The sequence below is a fragment of the Podarcis cretensis genome, assembly GCF_951804945.1.
Source record: "Podarcis cretensis genome assembly, chromosome: 3".
Lineage (NCBI taxonomy): Eukaryota > Metazoa > Chordata > Lepidosauria > Squamata > Lacertidae > Podarcis > Podarcis cretensis.
This window is the reverse complement of record NC_137172.1, coordinates 116,822,591-116,839,848: the sequence shown is the minus strand read 5'-3', so window position 1 is coordinate 116,839,848 and position 17,258 is coordinate 116,822,591. Positions and strand designations below refer to the sequence as shown.

General features: G+C 46.6%; 1 protein-coding gene across 2 annotated transcripts in view; it reads left to right on the top strand.

The window, feature by feature from the left end:
* The window catches only part of SIL1 (SIL1 nucleotide exchange factor), a 73,083-nt gene extending 56,958 nt beyond the window's left edge, over positions 1-16,125 (top strand). For both annotated transcript variants that reach the window (XM_079969955.1, XM_079969956.1), the window contains 2 exons: positions 9,679-9,843; positions 15,697-16,125. In XM_079969955.1, the coding sequence (XP_079826081.1) occupies positions 9,679-9,843; positions 15,697-16,050 (519 nt within the window). In that variant the 3' untranslated portion in view covers positions 16,051-16,125. The remainder of the gene's footprint in view (positions 1-9,678; positions 9,844-15,696) is intronic.
* Positions 16,126-17,258: the final 1,133 nt, after the last annotated feature.

Genomic DNA, 17,258 nt, shown 5'->3' with positions numbered 1-17,258 from the left:
GGTGAGGCGGCAGCAGGAGACCCCATTAGCTAAAGTGGTGCTTCAGGTTAAGAACAGTTTCAGGTTAAGAGCAGACCTCCAGAACGAAGTAAGTACTTAACCCGAGGTACCACTGTAATAAAAAAAGGGCTGCTAGCGACTGTGTGTAGTCTGCAAAGGGGCGCTCCTTTTTATGAGGCAGCAGTTTGGGTGAGGAACTGGCAGACCTGACACGACAGAATTTCTTCCTATCCCTGCTCTGAACAAAAGGAAGATTGGATCAGCACTTGTCGGGACTGTGCCTTGCATTAGCATTTAACCCAGGGCGCGGTGCTTAAAGGTAAAGGTAAAGGGACCCCTGACCATTAGGTGCAGTCGTGACCGACTCTGGGGTTGCGGTGCTCATCTCGCTTTACTAGCTGAGGGAGCCGCCGTACAGCTTCCGGGTCATGTGGACAGCATGACTAAGCCACTTATGGCGAACCAGAGCAGCGCACGGAAACGCCGTTTACCTTCCTGCTGGAGTGGTACCTATTTATCTACATGCACTTTGATGTGCTTTTGAACTGCTAGGTTGGCAGGAGCAGGGACCGAGCAATGGGAGCTCACCCTGTCGCAGGGATTCGAACCGCCAACCTTCCGATCAGCAAGTCCTAGGCTCTGTGGTTTAACCCACAGCGTCATCCGCATCCCTTAACACCCCTCAAAATTCCAGTACAGCGAGAACATGATTGAGATTTACTTCCCACTGATTTGCGGTGCAGTGGGAATGGAAACATCACAGCCTGGCTTTGCTGCAGCCTAGATAAAGAAGAGGAGGAGGAAGAAGAAGAAGAAGAAGCACCCGCTAAATTGCTGGAGAGAAAGTAATAGAGGAAGAAGCTGAACTGGCAGGGACAGGACGCTGCGTGCTCATTTCTTCCTAGAAAGAGCACGGGGAGACATTTAACATTGGCTGTTGAGGGCAAGCCGGGAGCTCTGATTTTCTGGGACTCTAACCAGAGGGACCATCTTCCACGTTTTATAATACAGTGGTGCCTCGCAAGACGAAAAGAATCCGTTCCGCGAGTCTCTTCGTCTAGCGGTTTTTTCGTCTTGCGAAGCCCATTGACGGCGTAGCGGATTAGTGCTATTAGCGGTTTAGCGGCTTTTAGCGGCTTAGCGGCTTAGAAAAAGGGGGGGGGAAGGGAAAAACCCCGCAGGAACTCGCAAGACATTTTCGTCTTGCGAAGCAAGCCCATAGGAAATTCGTTTTGCGAAGCACCTCCAAAACGGAAAACTCTTTCGTCTAGTGAGTTTTCCGTCTTGCGAGGCGTTCATCTTGCGGGGCACCACTGTACATGCAGAAGAGCCAAAGGAGTTCCACAGTCCTCGGGTTGTTGAAATTGCAGTGTCCCAAGCACAGCGGAATGATGAGGAGTACGTGCCACATACTCTATATTACTTTATTTACACTTCAAAGCTGGTAGATTACAGAAAAACATCTTGCCTCTGCCGGAGCAGAGAAAGCATCCTCTCTCCTCTAAAGCACGGAGAGAACTGCAACGAACAGTGAAAAACAGGAAACCAGTGTACGTCACATCCAGTCTCCTTTCCCGTGAGAAACCCAACAGCAACTGACTGTGGAATGTAAACACCTGTCTCGTGACAAGCACTTCGCTGCACAGTGAAAGAGAGCAGAAACCAACATCCTCCCCCTTTCTGTGAACATCACTGGGCAGCGTGTTCGTACAATATCAGTACAAACCCAACTTCTGCACATAGGTACAGTGTTGATCCCTTGATACAATCTTGGACAATACATCAGCAGGAATTTCATTACCTGGCATATAGGACACCGTTACGAGTCCCTTCTGAATACGTTCCCTAGCATGTTGCACCTTCAATTGCAAGTGCTTTGTGCTTTGCTTACAACCTTCAGAATTCAGCAAAGCCAAACATGCTTTGTTGTCCTGGTAAACCTGGATTGGACATTTGACAGGAATTTTCATGTCTTTGCACAATTGTAACAACCATTCACAATCTTTGAGTGAATAAGACAGTGCATTCATTTTTTTTTTTTAATAATATTTATTAAAGATTTTCAAATATAACAGGAAAAAAAAACATCCAAATTTAAAACCTCATTTTCATTAGCATCCTTCCAGGACTTCCCCTCCCCTCCCCCTCTTGTATTCCAATTCTTTCAAATAGATTCAACAAATTCTTACCCCAAATTTTAAAATTATTTATCATTGACCCAATTTAAAAAATATTTTCCCATCCCCTAAAATCGACCTGTTCCCTTCCACGAGTTCCCCTCTTTAATATGCAATACAGATTAAAATAAACAGAAAAATAGAAAAAAGAATAAAATGTAATTTAACACCCTTTGGATTCCAAATTTCCCTCCCCCCTTTCCCGGTTGCGTTCCCAATGTCCGTCAATATCTACTGTCATCCTGGAGCTCCCACATCTAAACCACAGTCCTTCACCAGTCCGCTTTGCCGTCTTTTTATTAGTCTTTGCCGTCTTTTGGTCATCTTTGATTTCACATGTCCAATCTTGGAAGGGGTCTATCTTCCAACTTTGTCCAGTTCTTGTTATTCTTGTTGTTCTTGTTGTTCTCTCTCCTCCTCTTTTTTTTTTCCTGCTCTCCTGCACAAATGTTCTAATTCCAAAAAGCTTCTAATTCCTCTGCAGAGGCTTTGTTATCCAGGAACAAAACATTACGTCAAGTCCCTTCCATTCTTCAATAGATAAATCTATTGTCTCCTTTAGTGTGTAGACCTCTGTAGACAAAATAGTGTTCCATTTCTGCAGTTTCCCAGGAGATAAAAAGTCCTATTCAAATTCGATGCCAACAATACTTGTAGTGTCCCACAGCTCCTCTAGAGGGATTATAGTAACTCAGTTTCCTTCCCGATCACACCCAACAGTCAAAGTAACTTATTATTCCTTGTTTTAAACAATTTATATCCAATTTGTAACAAATGTGACCAGCAAAGTCCTCGTAACAAAGTTCTCTTTTTGTTCTTCCGCTTTGACAGCTCCTTTGACAGCTGTCAAAACCTCTATTTCTCCTCTCCCGGCGCTCTTACGGATCGCTCCCGGGGTTTCCGGGGGGGGGGTTGTCTTTTAATTCACATTCCACTTTTCTCCTCCAGCCCAGTCTTATAATTTTCCATCTCGAAGTTAATAATTTTATCAAAAAAAAGGTTGCACTCGATCTTAGTTGTCAAATCCTTTGCTTTAGCTCCTCTACAACAGGGGGGAGGCTGACTTCCTTTTTGCACCTCCCCCGCTCGCTCCGAATTTAAAAAGAATTTTTCCCCTTTTTTAATCCAAGTTCCAATTACTCATGGGTTATTCTTTTAAAGTCCAAATTTTCAATGGAAGAAGTCAGCGCTCTCCGTCGAATGGCATGCGGCTTCGCTCGGCAGGGGAAGCGGAGGACTCACAGCACCACCACCCCTGTCACCCGCTCCGCAGCCTTTAAAAAGGCTCCTTCGCGGGTCGGGGGGGACGCAAACAGTGCCCGCCGAGTCACCATGCCCATGGGTTTCAGCGCCCATGGTTTTTGAGGGTCCCCGCATCGCCGGCGCGGTAGAACCCAGCCCCTGCCGAGCAGGCTCCCTCCGGAGCTCGGAGGGAGTCCGCCATTCGGCAATGGCGCCAACCCAGAAGTCCCTAAGACAGTGCATTCAGTTCAGCTTCACAAGTACTTAAGCTAACTATTGTTTGCTTCTTGCATGACCAATCAAATTGACCCTGATTGTACATGTAGCAAACTCCAGACGTGCTTTTCCTGTCTGTAGTGTCACTTCCAAAACTTGCATCTGCAAATATCTCAAGACCACCAGACTTCTGATTGTTAAATCTCAGTCTGTAATGCATAGTGCCTTTCAAATAGCGCGCTATGCGTTTCAGAGCTTTCCAATCCTTAACAGTAGGATTGTTGACTTGTCTGCTTAGCAAATTACAGCTAACAGCAATGTCTGGTCTTGAACATCTGGCAATAAAGTTTAGCTTGCCTAGCACACTTCTGTACAGTGTAGTGTCAGAAAATGTTTCTTCAGTGTCATCTACCTGATAACCTGTTGTCATCGGTGTGTCTACAGGGTTAGCATCCATCAGGTTTAGTTTGTTTAATACATCAGCAATTTTCCGTGACTGGTGTACTAGAATGTTACCATCTTGATCTCTCTCTATTTCCAGAGATAGGTAGTTGTTTACCTCACCAAGATCTTTCATGTCAAAGTGCTCTTTCAGTTGAGCTAGGGCGTTATTGTACATTGTGACATCTTCCCAAAAGAATAAAATATCATCAACATAAAACAAACAATACCGTTTCTTTTGCCCCTCCTCTTTGACAAATACACATGGATCAGCTTTCCCTTGCTTAAAACCTAGAGAAAACAATACTTAAGTGAGTTTTGTGTGCCAACACCGTGCACTTTGTTTGAGACCATAAAGGGACTTTTTCAGAGCACAAACATATCCCTGTTTTACCTGTACGCCATCAGGTGGAAGCATATAAAGTGATTCATCTAGAGATCCGTACAGAAAAGCTGTATTCACATCATGGTGACTAATGTGTAGATTCTCCTCTGCAGCTAGCTTGAGCATAAGCCTAATGCTCTCATACCTCACTGTGGGTGAGTAGGTCTCGTGATAGTCTTCACCTGGTACCTGTGCAAAACCTCTGGCTACCAATCTGGCTTTGTGTCTGACTATCTTGCCATTTTGATCAGTCTTCGCTTTGAAGACCCATTTGCTTCCAAGCAGTTTCATTCCTGGAACTACTGGAACAAGTTCCCATGTTTTGTTCCTTTCCAAGGAATCAAGCTCAGCCTTCATGGCATTTAACCATGGCTCAGCTTCCTTTGAATCCAAATCCTGGATTTCTTGGAAACTTGAAGGTTCAAATACCTTCTTGGAGCTTTTAACAGCTGTTACTGCTATCTTGGCAAACTCATCAGCAAATCTCTTTGGAGGTCTGCCTTTTGTGGCTCTCTGTGACCTACGAATTAACCTTAAGTCTTCAACACTTTCCTCTTCCTTCTTAGGAGAAAAATGACCTATTGTGAACAATGGTTCCTCCAATTCTTGATCAGAGCTTTCAGAGGGTCGCATAGAGGCTTTCGCACTCTTGAAATCCTCTGAATCACCCGATTCAGTTTCAGATTCAGAATCAGAACCTTATCAGTGGGTGTGGGTTGCTGTGGCTGCTTTTGATTATCCTCAGTCTCATCACTGTCATCAGGATAACATTGGAAAATTCCCACATTCTCCCCCCACTTGGCATTGTACTCAACACTTCTTGTGAACTTAATTGTCTTAGAGTCAGTCATCATTATTCTGTAAGACCCTTTCTGATAACCTAGAAAGATACCATGCAATCCACGCTTGTCTAACTTGGAGCTTTGTGGTGAGTGAACCCACATGTCAGAACCAAAAATTTTCATGTGTTTGATGTATGGTTTCTTGCCAAACATCTTCTCATAGGGGGTACAACCAATCGCTGAAGATAACCTGTGATTATAACTGTAAACAAAACATGAGAGAGATTTGGCCCAATAACTCTCTGGAAGATTTGCATCATGCAGCAAGGTTTTTAACCCTTGAAGCAATGTTTGATTTGCCCTCTCGCAAAGCCCATTCTGCCATGGCGAGCGAGGACTAGACAAATCGTGTTGAATTCCTTTCTCAGTCAGAAAAGCTTCAAACTGCTGAGAAGTGAATTCCCCCCCGCGATCAGTGAAAAGTATTTTTATCTTCTTACCATGCACATTTTCCAACCAAGCACAGAATTCCTTGAACCTTGGAAAAGCCTCTGATTTCTGCTTGAGATTGTACACATAAATATACCTGGAAAATGCATCAATGAGAACCATGAAGTACCTGTTTCCACCCAAAGAGGGCGCTGGTGGTCCAACCAAATCAGCATGAACAATTTGGTATGGTTCTGTAGCTTGCCTACTAGACACCTTACCTTTCGCAGCCATTTTCACCTTGTTTGCTGCGCATGCCTTGCACTTCATGTGGTACCTGCAGGGTTTAATAGTCATACCTTCAACCAAGGCAGACATTTTAGATACTGCCTCAAAATTCAAATGACCAAATTTTCGGTGAAAATCATGAATACATTCTGCATGCAAACTTTTGTTAGAACCTGCAATGCAACAAGTGTCATCCTGCACAACATCATCATAATACAAAACATATAAACGATCAACATATTCAGCATGCAATACATAATCATTTTTCTTTGTGATGATGCACTTTTTGTTCTTAAAGGAAACGTCAATTTTCCGCTCATTCAGCTGTCCAACGCTGAGCAGATTATGTTTGGCATCTGGTACATAAAGTACATCTTTTATCGATAAGTCCAAACTGTGAAGAACAACAGTTCCGTAGCCTTTACTGGGGATTGTGTGGTCATCCGCCTGGTGAATCGCACCTTCCTGCGGTGTAAAAGACACGAACAGTCGCTTATCGTTGCACATGTGATGGGTCGCCGCTGAATCAACAACAAAGAAAGATCTAGACGTCTTCTGGACCTTTGCAACCTTTGGAGTGAAGCGTGAGACCATTGCCTTGTGCTGCGTTGTCCTGGACACCGGACCTTTGCCTTTGCTCTGGCCTTTTCCACGCGATGAGCTTTCGCTGCGGTGCTCTGTCTTGGCCCTGGGATATTTGCATTCCCTCTTCATATGGCCTAGACGTCCACGCGAGTAGCATTTCACTGCCTTCAAAGCTTTGGCGCCATCTGGTGGTTCCACTGCACTATGGGATGACGTCTGTGAAGACTCCCCCTTACCCATGCAGCTATCACCCTGGCGGTCTGCTTCATTCTGAATCATGGCAGTATCACAGGCTACTCTGAGCTGAGCATGTGGCTGATTGGCATCAGATTCCCCATTTGCATCAGCCAGCCTTCTTCAGCTAGCCATCATGACTCTGGCATTAGCCTTCTGCGTCATCTCTGCTGCTTTAAATCAAGCTGCTTTATACAAGCTGCGTCTCTGCTGCTTCAAGCCTCATTCCAAAGGCAAGTTCAAAAGTGCTTTCTCTCTGCTGCCTTAAATCAAGCTGCGTCACTGTTTTCTGCAGCTCCTTTATTCCAAAAGCACTTTTAAAAGGTACTTTCGGTTTCCCCCAGCATAGGAGCTTGTTCTTTTGAGCCTTTGCCTGTGCCCTGCAAAATGGCCATAAAAGTTCAGAGTCCAGCCATAAAGCCATTAATTAGAAGCTGGCAGGCTGCCCGGAGCATGAGCACATACCTCATCAATCATCTTGACGGCAGATACCGTCCGATCCGTCCCTCTGCATTCCGATCCTTTTGCCGGCATTCAGATGACTGCGTCTTTCTTCTGGGCCCATAACCAGTAATGTTGAAATTGCAGTGTCCCAAGCACAGCGGAATGATGAGGAGTACGTGCCACATACTCTATATTACTTTATTTACACTTCAAAGCTGGTAGATTACAGAAAAACATCTTGCCTCTGCCGGAGCAGAGAAAGCATCCTCTCTCCTCTAAAGCACGGAGAGAACTGCAACGAACAGTGAAAAACAGGAAACCAGTGTACGTCACATCCAGTCTCCTTTCCCGTGAGAAACCCAACAGCAACTGACTGTGGAATGTAAACACCTGTCTCGTGACAAGCACTTCACTGCACAGTGAAAGAGAGCAGAAACCAACAGTATGCGGTTTCCATCCGAAATGTCACCCTGAAATTGTGTCTAAATAAAATTCTATCCAGAGAGCTTTATTGGGTCTCTCCTATGGCTGCTAATTGAAAGATGTGGAAAGGCTCTGGGTCTCTCCAGCCAGCCCCAGCCTCATGCTACACAGCTCAGAACGCCTAAAGTTTCCCTGCTCTTCCATCTGATCAAAGTCCTTTCCTTCCACTTGGCTTCTTCTAGCTTTTCATAGAATCATAGAGTTGGAAGAGACCACAAGGGCCATCGAGTCCAACCCCCTGCCAGGCAGGAAACACCATCAGAGCACTCCTGACATATGGTTGTCAAGCCTCTGCTTAAAGACCTCCAAAGAAGGAGACTCCACCACACTCCTTGGCAGCAAATTCCACTGTCGAACAGCTCTTACTGTCAGGATGTTCTTTTTAAAGTGCCCCCCTTCTATGTAGCTTCATAAAAATGGGAAGAGGCAGAACTTTTATTCTACTGCTTCAACTACTACTAGTACAGTGGTACCTCAGGTTACAGATGCTTCAGGTTACACACGCTTCAGGTTACAGACTCCGCTAACCCAGAAATAGTACCTCGGGTTAAGAACTTTGCTTCAGGATGAGAACAGAAATTGCGCTGCGACAGCGGAAGGCCACGTTAGCTAAAGTGTCTCAGGTTAAGAACAGTTTCAGGTTAGGAGAAGCAGGACTAAGATGTGGAGATATGCTTCAGAGATCCAGACCGTGGGGAACTCCGAGAAATTAATAAATACAATTTGGACTATAATTTTTTTATTTAATTTTATTGCAGATTTTTTATTTTCATTCAAGTATTATGATTGGATATTCAATTGGATGTTTTATTATTGGAAAATCAATTAGAAATATTTTTTTAAAAAAAGAACAATTCAGGTTAAGAACGGACCTCCAGAACGAATTACAGTGGTGCCTCGCAAGACGAAATTAATCCGTTCCGTGAGGCTCTTCGTCTAGCGGTATTTTCGTCTTGCGAAGCAAGCCCATTGACAGCTTAGCGGATTAGCGCTATTAGCGGTCTAGCGGCTTTTAGCGATCAGCTGTTAAGCGGCTTATCAGCGGAACAGCTGATAAGCGGCTTAGCGGCTTAGGAAAGGGGGGGGGGAGCGAAAAAACCCCGCGGGAACTCGCAATATTTTTTCGTCTTGCGAAGCAACCCCATAGAGAAATTCGTTTAGTGAAGCGCCTCCAAAACGGAAAACCCTTTCGTCTGGCGGGTTTTCCGTCTTGCGAGGCATTCGTCTTGCGGGGCACCACTGTAAGTTCTTAACCTGAGGTACCACTGTAGTAGTAATAATAATAATAATTTATTGAAAGATTTTTATAATAAGAGAAAAGGAAGGAAGGAAGAAAACCCAGCACTGGTGATGGAGAAGAGATAGCTGTGCGAGGGAAGAGAGCCTGTTTTGTACTCGGTATGCGTAGGGGGTGGGGGTCTGTGAAAGTCTGCAAAATATTGTGAAGCCAGTAGGGAATGCCAGGTGCCTGGGCATTTTCAGAAACCAAAAAGTATTGTTATTTATAAATGACTGTTATTATAATCTTTGAGGCCGTGTCCCGGAGCGAAAACCTCTTTCGTGGGTTCCTTCAGACTCTGGCTCTACGAATTCCCCAAAGCGAAACCGTGATGAAAATACAGTGGTACCTCAGGTTACATACGCTTCAGCTTACAGACTCCGCTAACCCAGAAATAGTACCTCGGGTTAAGAACTTTGCTTCCGGATGAGAACAGAAATTGTGCTCCGGCGGTGCGGCGGCAGCAGGAGACCCCATTAGCTAAAGTGGTGCTTCAGGTTAAGAACAGTTTCAGGTTAAGAGCAGACCTCCAGAACGAATTAAATACTTAACCCGAGGTACCACTGTATAGACAAATGGATTATTAGGGGCAAGGGAGGTCTCGGGGGGGGGGCACGTTCCGGAGGAGTTGTGCGGGAAAGCTTTCAGCAGACCAGAAGCGTCGCCAATGCCCTTGTTGTGTTTTGTTCCCAGGCTCTCTTTGCTTTGTCGTCCATGCTGCGGCAGTTCCCCTACGCTCAGCAGCAGTTCCTCAAGCTTGGAGGCCTTCAAGTGCTTCGGCATCTCTGCACAGAGAAAGGGACGGAGATGTTGCACATCCGCATTGTGACGCTTCTCTATGACTTAGTCGTGGAAAAGGTAAGCGGAGCTGTTGTGCGGCACAGATTAGCGGGAGTAGTAATAGTAGTAGTAGTAGTAGTAGTAGTAGTAATAATAATAATAATAATAATAATAATAATAATTTTTATTTATACCCTGCCCTCCCCAGCCAAGGCCATGCTAACAAGCAATAATAAAAATAAGTTGAATGAATACAACTTAAAAACAAGATTAAAATACAACATTAAAATATTGAAACATTAAAATATTAAAATGCAGCCTCATCACAGGAGGAGAAAGGAAAAAGAAAGAGGGGGAGGCAATCAAATTGGCTCCAAGCCAAAGGCCAGGCGGACAACTCTGTCTTACAGGCCCTGCGGAAAGAAATCAGATCCTGCAGGGCCCTGGTCTCATGAGGCAGAGCGTTCAACCAGAGTTGAAAAGGCCCTGGCTCTGGTTGAAGCTAATCTAACTTCCTTAGGGCCCGGGACCACTAGGGTGTTGCTATTTATGGACCTTGAGGCTCTCCGTGGGGCATACCAGGAGAGGCGGTCCCCGGGTATTTATTTATACGCCGCCCATCTGGCTGGATTTCCCCAGCCCCTCTGGGCGGCTCCCAACAGAACACTAAAATAAAATAACAGCGGGGACGAGACAGGTGTCCCTGGAAGGAGAAATTCATCCAAACCCTCCTCTTAGCGGGGGGTGGGGTGGGGGAGAGAGAGAATGGGAGCTGTATTTTCATCACTACAGGAGTAGAATAACTGGAACGGTGGAGTCGAGTAAGTGTGACCTCCTTCCATCGGCAGGTGGCTGTTCATCTGTCAGTCACTGACACCACGACGGCATCAGGTGGCAACTTGCTAGAGTCTCCCCAGCTCTCATCCATTTTAAAAATGATTCACCTAACACCCCTTACAGGAATCCTGCAAGTTAGGGCATTATTACTGTCCCCCTGCAAGAAGGTGGCTGGCTTCCTGCTGCCTGGCTAATTCGTCCAAAGACAGAAATTCAAACTAAGTCTTCCAGAGTTGCAGCTCCAAATCTGCTTGCTCAAACCTCGTGTGTCTCCTCTGGAAAAGGCAATTATCTTGCACTATATCGATGACTCATCATTGCCCAGAATCTCTTTACAGGGAAAACTTTGCAAAAGCCGTGGATGATTGTGTTTGGCATGCCGCGATGCAGCAAGTTACAAATTAGAGGCCATCCTCTGAATGCATTATTCTGTTTATTGAATATTTCCTTTTTCTAGAACTCAGTAGTGTGACATTTAGGGACACGGGTGGCGCTGTGGGTTAAACCACAGAGCCTAGGACTTGCCGATCAGAAGGTCGGCAGTTCAAATCCCCGTGACGGGGTGAGCTCCCGTTGCTCGGTCCCTGCTCCTGCCCACCTAGCAGTTCGAAAGCATGTCAAAGTGCAAGCAGGTAAATAGGTACTGCTCCGGCAGAAAGCTAAACGGCGTTTCCGTGCGCTGCTCTGGTTCGCCAGAAGCGGCCTATTCATGCTGGCAACATGACCCAGAAGCTGTACGCCGGCTCCCTCAGCCAATAAAGCGAGATGAGCGCCGCAACCCCAGAGTCGGTCACGACTGGACCTAATGGTTAGAGATCCCTTTACCTTTACCTAGTGTGACATTTTTGTACATAGGCTTGTTTAGTGCACAGATGGGGGAGCCCTGTGGCCCTCCACATATGAGGTTGGATTCCCCAACATTCATTGCCCTCAGCCAGCAAAGTTCAGAATGATGGGAGATCAGCTGTAGAGCAATGACTTATAGTATGGAGGACAGAAGGTTATCCACTCCTAATTTAGTGCATGGCTGGTATCACCTGCTGGAAGTTTCATCCAGTTCCTCAGCTGGTGTTGGAAGGAGATGAAGACTGCATCTCAAGGTGCAGTTGAACCTGCCTATGTTGTTTAACCCATTGCAGATGAGCTTGGGCACGACCTACTTCCTCAAAAGCCATTGGCTTGGCTCAACAACAACAACAACAACAACAACAACAACAACAACAACAACAACAACACAGTCATACCTCAGATTCAATGTGCTTCAGGTTGAGCGCTTTTGGTTGTGCTCCATGGCAACCCAGAAGTAACGGAGCATGTTACTTTCGGGTTGCGCCGCTTGCACATGCGCAGATGTTCAAAATGATGTCACGCGCATGCGTGGAAGTGGCAAAACGCAACCCGCGCACGCACAGACGCGCCGTCGCATCTTACATTCTATTCAGGATGCGAACAGGGCTCCGGAATGGATCCCGCTCACATCCTGAGGTACCACTGTAATAATAATTTTATTTATACCCCGCCCATCTGTCTGGGTTTCCCAGCCACTCTGGTCGGCTCCCAACAGAGGACTAAAAACAGAACAAAACATCAGACATTAAAAGCTTCCCTAAACAGGGCTGCCTTCAGATGTCTTCTAAAAGCCAGATAGTTGTTTATTTCCTTGACATCTGGTGGGAGGGCATTCAGCAGGGCGGGCGTCACCACCGAAAAGGCCCCGACACCCACCCGCCCCCTGTCCCCCCAAAACAGTACTTCTGTCTTGTCAGGATTCAACCTCAGTCGGTTAGCTGCCATCCATCCTCCAACCACCTCCAGGACCTTCACCGCCTTCACCGGTTCTGATTTGATAGAGAGGTAGAGCTTCGCCTTGCATTTCCGTGCATCAAATTCATGATATAGCAAGTAGGAAAAGGCAAGGAGGGTGGGGTTGGGTGGCAGAGTTCGCAAGTCTTGCAAAGGGCATCTGAGTGAGTCCGCTTTCGCCACACCTTGAGTCTCTCGGGCCTGAATGGCCACCTGGCTTTGCAGAATGCATTGCTTCTGTTCTGCTTGCCCTTTTGGCTTATGCACCCATTTCATCATCTAGTACCCTGTTTTCTGCAGCTGCTGCAAACACGACTGTGGCGTGCTGCCTGCGTTGGGCTATTCCCAACGTGCAGGTTACAGCGAGGCATCTCAGGAAGTCTTTAGCGCAGCCCAAGATGCGGGGGAGCATGGCATGTTCCCAGGGCGCGTTCCCCTATAATTTGGCTGATTTGACTCTGTTTCGATGGGTTGAGAAGAACAATCTTCCTTAATGATAATATAGTAGCTAGGAGATCCTTGCGATTAAGATCTAATTAATGAAGCACATATATAGCAATTACCACAGGAGGCTGCCAAGTAAAAAAAAAAAGCGTAGCAATGCTTAAAAAAAAAAAAATACAGCACCCCAACTCCCTGAGATTTGTGTCTCACAGCACCATGCTGTAAGCAACCCTTTTATTGCACATGGCTGGCCGGCTGGCTGTGCCAATGCGGGAGTCTTGCCGCTGGAGCTCAGCTTCTTGGCTGCATCCACATTGATTCTTCCTGTGGAAGAAGAAGAGCAATTTCCCCTTTGACTACCACCGTGGTAGCCCTGATCTAGGAGGGGGAGCTTGATAATTGTACAGCATAATGTTTTTTGGGGGGGATTGGGGGGAGCTTCCTGTGTGGGAAAAGCCAGCTTCCTCCTTTTTCTTCACACCTACCGTATTTTTCACTCTATAAGGCACACCTACTTTTTTTTGGGGGGGGGGAATTCAAGAAAAAAATAATGCAGCTCTTGGGGGCTTTTGTGGGAGGTGGGGGAAGTGAGAGAGCCTCGCTCTGTCCCTTCCTCCACCTCCCGCAAAAGCCAGGGATAGCCGCGCGAAGCCTCCGCAGGGCAGCGGGATGAAGGCTCCCCGCTGCCCTACGGAGGCTTCGCGGGCTACCCCAGAGCTGCTCGACCCAAAGAGCAGGTTGGGGAGCAACGGAAAGGCTTGTGGGGCTGGCGGTGGGGAAAGCCGAGCTTCCCTCACCGCCAGCCCTGGGGAACCAGAAAGCTGTGTTCAGCCTTTCCACTGCTGCCCGAGCTTGTGGGGCTGGCGAGGGAAACCCAGCTCCCCCCCCCCAGCCCCAGGGAACCACACATTCGCTCCATAAGACGCACAGACATTTCCCCTTAGGGTTTAAGAGGAAAAAAGTGTGTCTTATGGAGCGAAAAATACAGTAACTGCTGCCGCTTCCTCGTGGAAGCAACAGAAGGATGAAATAGATCGGACTAGGGACTCGGCTACACTAGCAAAGAAAAAGCGCTTTATATGCGTTGTATATGCATTATAGCACTGTGACACCAGATGGCGCTGTGGAGTTCCGTTTTCCCCAACCCGATTTCTCATGCAAAGTTTACAACGCATTTAACTGAAACGCTTCTTTAATGTGTCTAGATCCAGCCTGGGTTGCAGCCAGCTTCTGGTCTGGTTGATTTCAATCCTTAGAAGAGCTTCTCCTTTCCTTTCCTTTAAGGGTTGCAGGAGACTAGGCATCCACATCGTGGATGTTTGCAAATTGGATTTCAAAACAGCAAAAGGCCCGATGATAAAACTGCTAGCACATTTGCAAAGCGAAGCAGCGTCCAAGGTGGTTGAAATAAATAAGAGAACTTGACAATGACTGCTTTGTTGAAGAATGGAAGCTTTTTTTGGACTGTTTAAAGAAATATATACCGTATTTTTGACCATAAGACACACCTAGTTTTTAGAGGAGGAAAACTAGAAAAAAAATATTCTGAATGAAACAGTGGATGTATGATTTTTATGTTTCATGCTCTGGCAGCCTCCTTTATCGCTAGAGTCCCTTATCTCCCCTCCTGATTGCTTGCTGATCAGCTGCTAAGCGGCTTTGTTTCAACACCCCATTCCCTCTTTCTTAAAAAAAAAAGCACAATCTGCTTTTTACCCCTGGGCAATTGGGCTCCAGGGAACACGCATTCGCTTCATAGGACGCACAGACATTTCCCCTTACTTTTTAGGAGGAAAAAAGTGTGTCCTATGGAGCGAAAAATACGGTAAATATGACGAATTCATGAGCAGAATTTGACATATGAGCAACAGAAGGAATGAGAGAATACAGCATTGAAGATATTGTGCAGAAGGGGGGTGGGAAGAGAAATTAAAAACCACAGAAAATGGGGTGGGAAGTTGGAAAAAGACGGATTTATGTATTGAAGTATATATGTTAATGTCAGAGCTGCCTCCAGGTCCCAGCTCACAGAGGACCAACGCTAGGCTGTAGTTATGTACAAAAGTCTTTATTGCGATTCAGTTTCCATTTTAAAGCCGCAGCGTGCAGCTCTACGTCTCGACCTTAGACCGGCGAAGTCCCGTTTGAGTCTCCTCCCCTTCCACACCAGTTTAATACTCTCGCTTTGCTCCACCTCTTCCTAAGTTCCTTTCTCCTCTGGGCCCTCCTGCCCGCTAGGGTCTCATCCTTCCTGGACTCCTCTGACGCTGACCCTGACGATTCTTGCCCCTCCTTCCGGCGGGCTTTAGGACCTGGTTCCCTATCCGGGCTACCTTCTGTGCCGCTCGCCTGTACCTTTGAACTTGGCGCGTGCGCCCAGCCTGCAACTTTCCTCTTGACCGTTAACTCGCTCTCCGATGGAGGCGTGGTCAACCCTGACTCATCTTCTCTCGCTGGTGGTGCATATGTGGGCTCTGACACCTGGGACTCCTCCCCCCCACTGCGCTCTGGTGGGGAAGCTGGTCCTGATTTCCAACTGCTGCTCTGGGAGTCCCCGCTGGCCCCTTGCTTCTGGGGTGTCCCCCTTGGGTCGCCCCTTGCCCTGCCCATCGGCGCCCCCTTCTGTGAATCTTCCGATTCGCTGGAGAGGCTCATGGAATCTATCGGGCTGCTGTCATATTCTCCTACGCTGCCCTCGGATTGCTCCCCCTCGCTTTCCATCTCCTCTCCTCCCTGCGCTCCCGCTGAGTCCCTGACAGTTAAGCTTTTGAAAAATTAACAAAAAGTTATTACCAAAATCAAATAAATGAAAGTGCAGGATAATAATTTTAAGGAACTTTATTGCAGTTGTCGCTCAAGGATTCGCCGGATGACGATGACCAGTTCCGGGAGAGAGCCCAGCAGTACGGCCAAGTGATCTTGCTCCCAGCCATTGTCGAGCAAGGCTGGTGCGGGATAATTCCTAACCTCCTGAGGATGCCAGAGCACGATGCCAGGGAGAAGGTTTTGAAGACTGTGCATGTGCTGCTAGCTTCCTGCAGGGACAGCTACAAAGCAGATCACAGCCTCAGCCATACACTGAGCCTCCTTCGCCAAGAATACGAAGTGCTGGCGGCGGACGAACAAAAGGAAGGAGAAGATGACGGCTATTTTAAGGAAGTCCTCAGCTCTATAAATAGCCTGGCTCAGCAGCTGAAATGAAGACTTTACCCTAGCCTTGCTGAGACGTTCGCTGGTACATTTGGGGACGTTGCGCAGAATAAACCACTGAACAAACCTTTTGGCTTTGTGCAGTCCCTTAGGTGGCGAGTAAGCCCATACGCTCATTACAGAGCGAAGACTAGCTTCGTATTTGCAGTTGATGGTGTGTTTTATTTCGGGAAATCGCCATAAGAAGCAGGTTTAAGGTGTCCCTGCAGTCGTCGCCTGCGAAAAGAAGAGCCCCGCATTTCAAAACAACTCTCTGACGGGGAAATGGTCTTTACAAAGAAGTTCAGCCAGCGCATGGAGTTGGTTTGAGCAAGTCTGCTGCCTTAGTCACGTCAATAGAAATATTTTTAGGATGTGAGTATTAAGAGGGCGAGTGTATCCTACTTTTTCTTTTTCTTATTTGGAAAGGCAACTTCCTGTGAAAAAAGATTTTACTCAAAATGTTCAAGATGCTTTCTTTAACTGTTGTCTTTTTCCTGTGTATTTTTGAAGCCAGTTCCAACTTTCTGGTTTTTGTCCGTAGTTCCGTTGTTAAAAAACATTCTTCGGTTAGTCCAACACTTGATTTTGATCTTCCAGCTGGAACCCGAGAGTAAAGGTGACTGAACGGTGGATTGTGTAGAAAGGTTTTACTCCCCAAAAACTCATCTAGCTCAAACTATTTTTCAAACTATGTTCTGCGGGCTCCTCCTTGGCTGTTTGTCAGGCAGTTCCTCAGGTGAGAAGATCGGTAATAATAATAATAATAATAATAATAATAATAATAATAATAATAATAATAATTTATTTGTATCCCGCCCATCTGACTCTGGACGGCTTCCAACAAAGATTAAAAATACATTAAAATGTCACACATTAAAAACTTCCCTGAATAGGGCTGCCTTCAGATGTCTTCTAAATGTCAGGTAGTTGTTTATCTTTTTGACATCTGGTGGGAGAGTGTTCCACAGGGTGGGTGCCACTACCGAGAAGGCCCTCCTCCTGGTTCCCTGTAGCTTTGCTTCTCGCAGTGAGGGAACCGCCAGAAGGCCCTTGGAGCCGGACCTCAGCGTCCAGGCAGAACGATGGGGGTGGAGACGCTCCTTCAGGTCTATGGGGCCAAGGCCATTTAGGGCTTTAAAGGTCGGCACCAACACTTTGAATTGTGCTCTGAAACGTACTGGGAACCAATGTAGATCCTTCAAGACCGGTGTTATGTG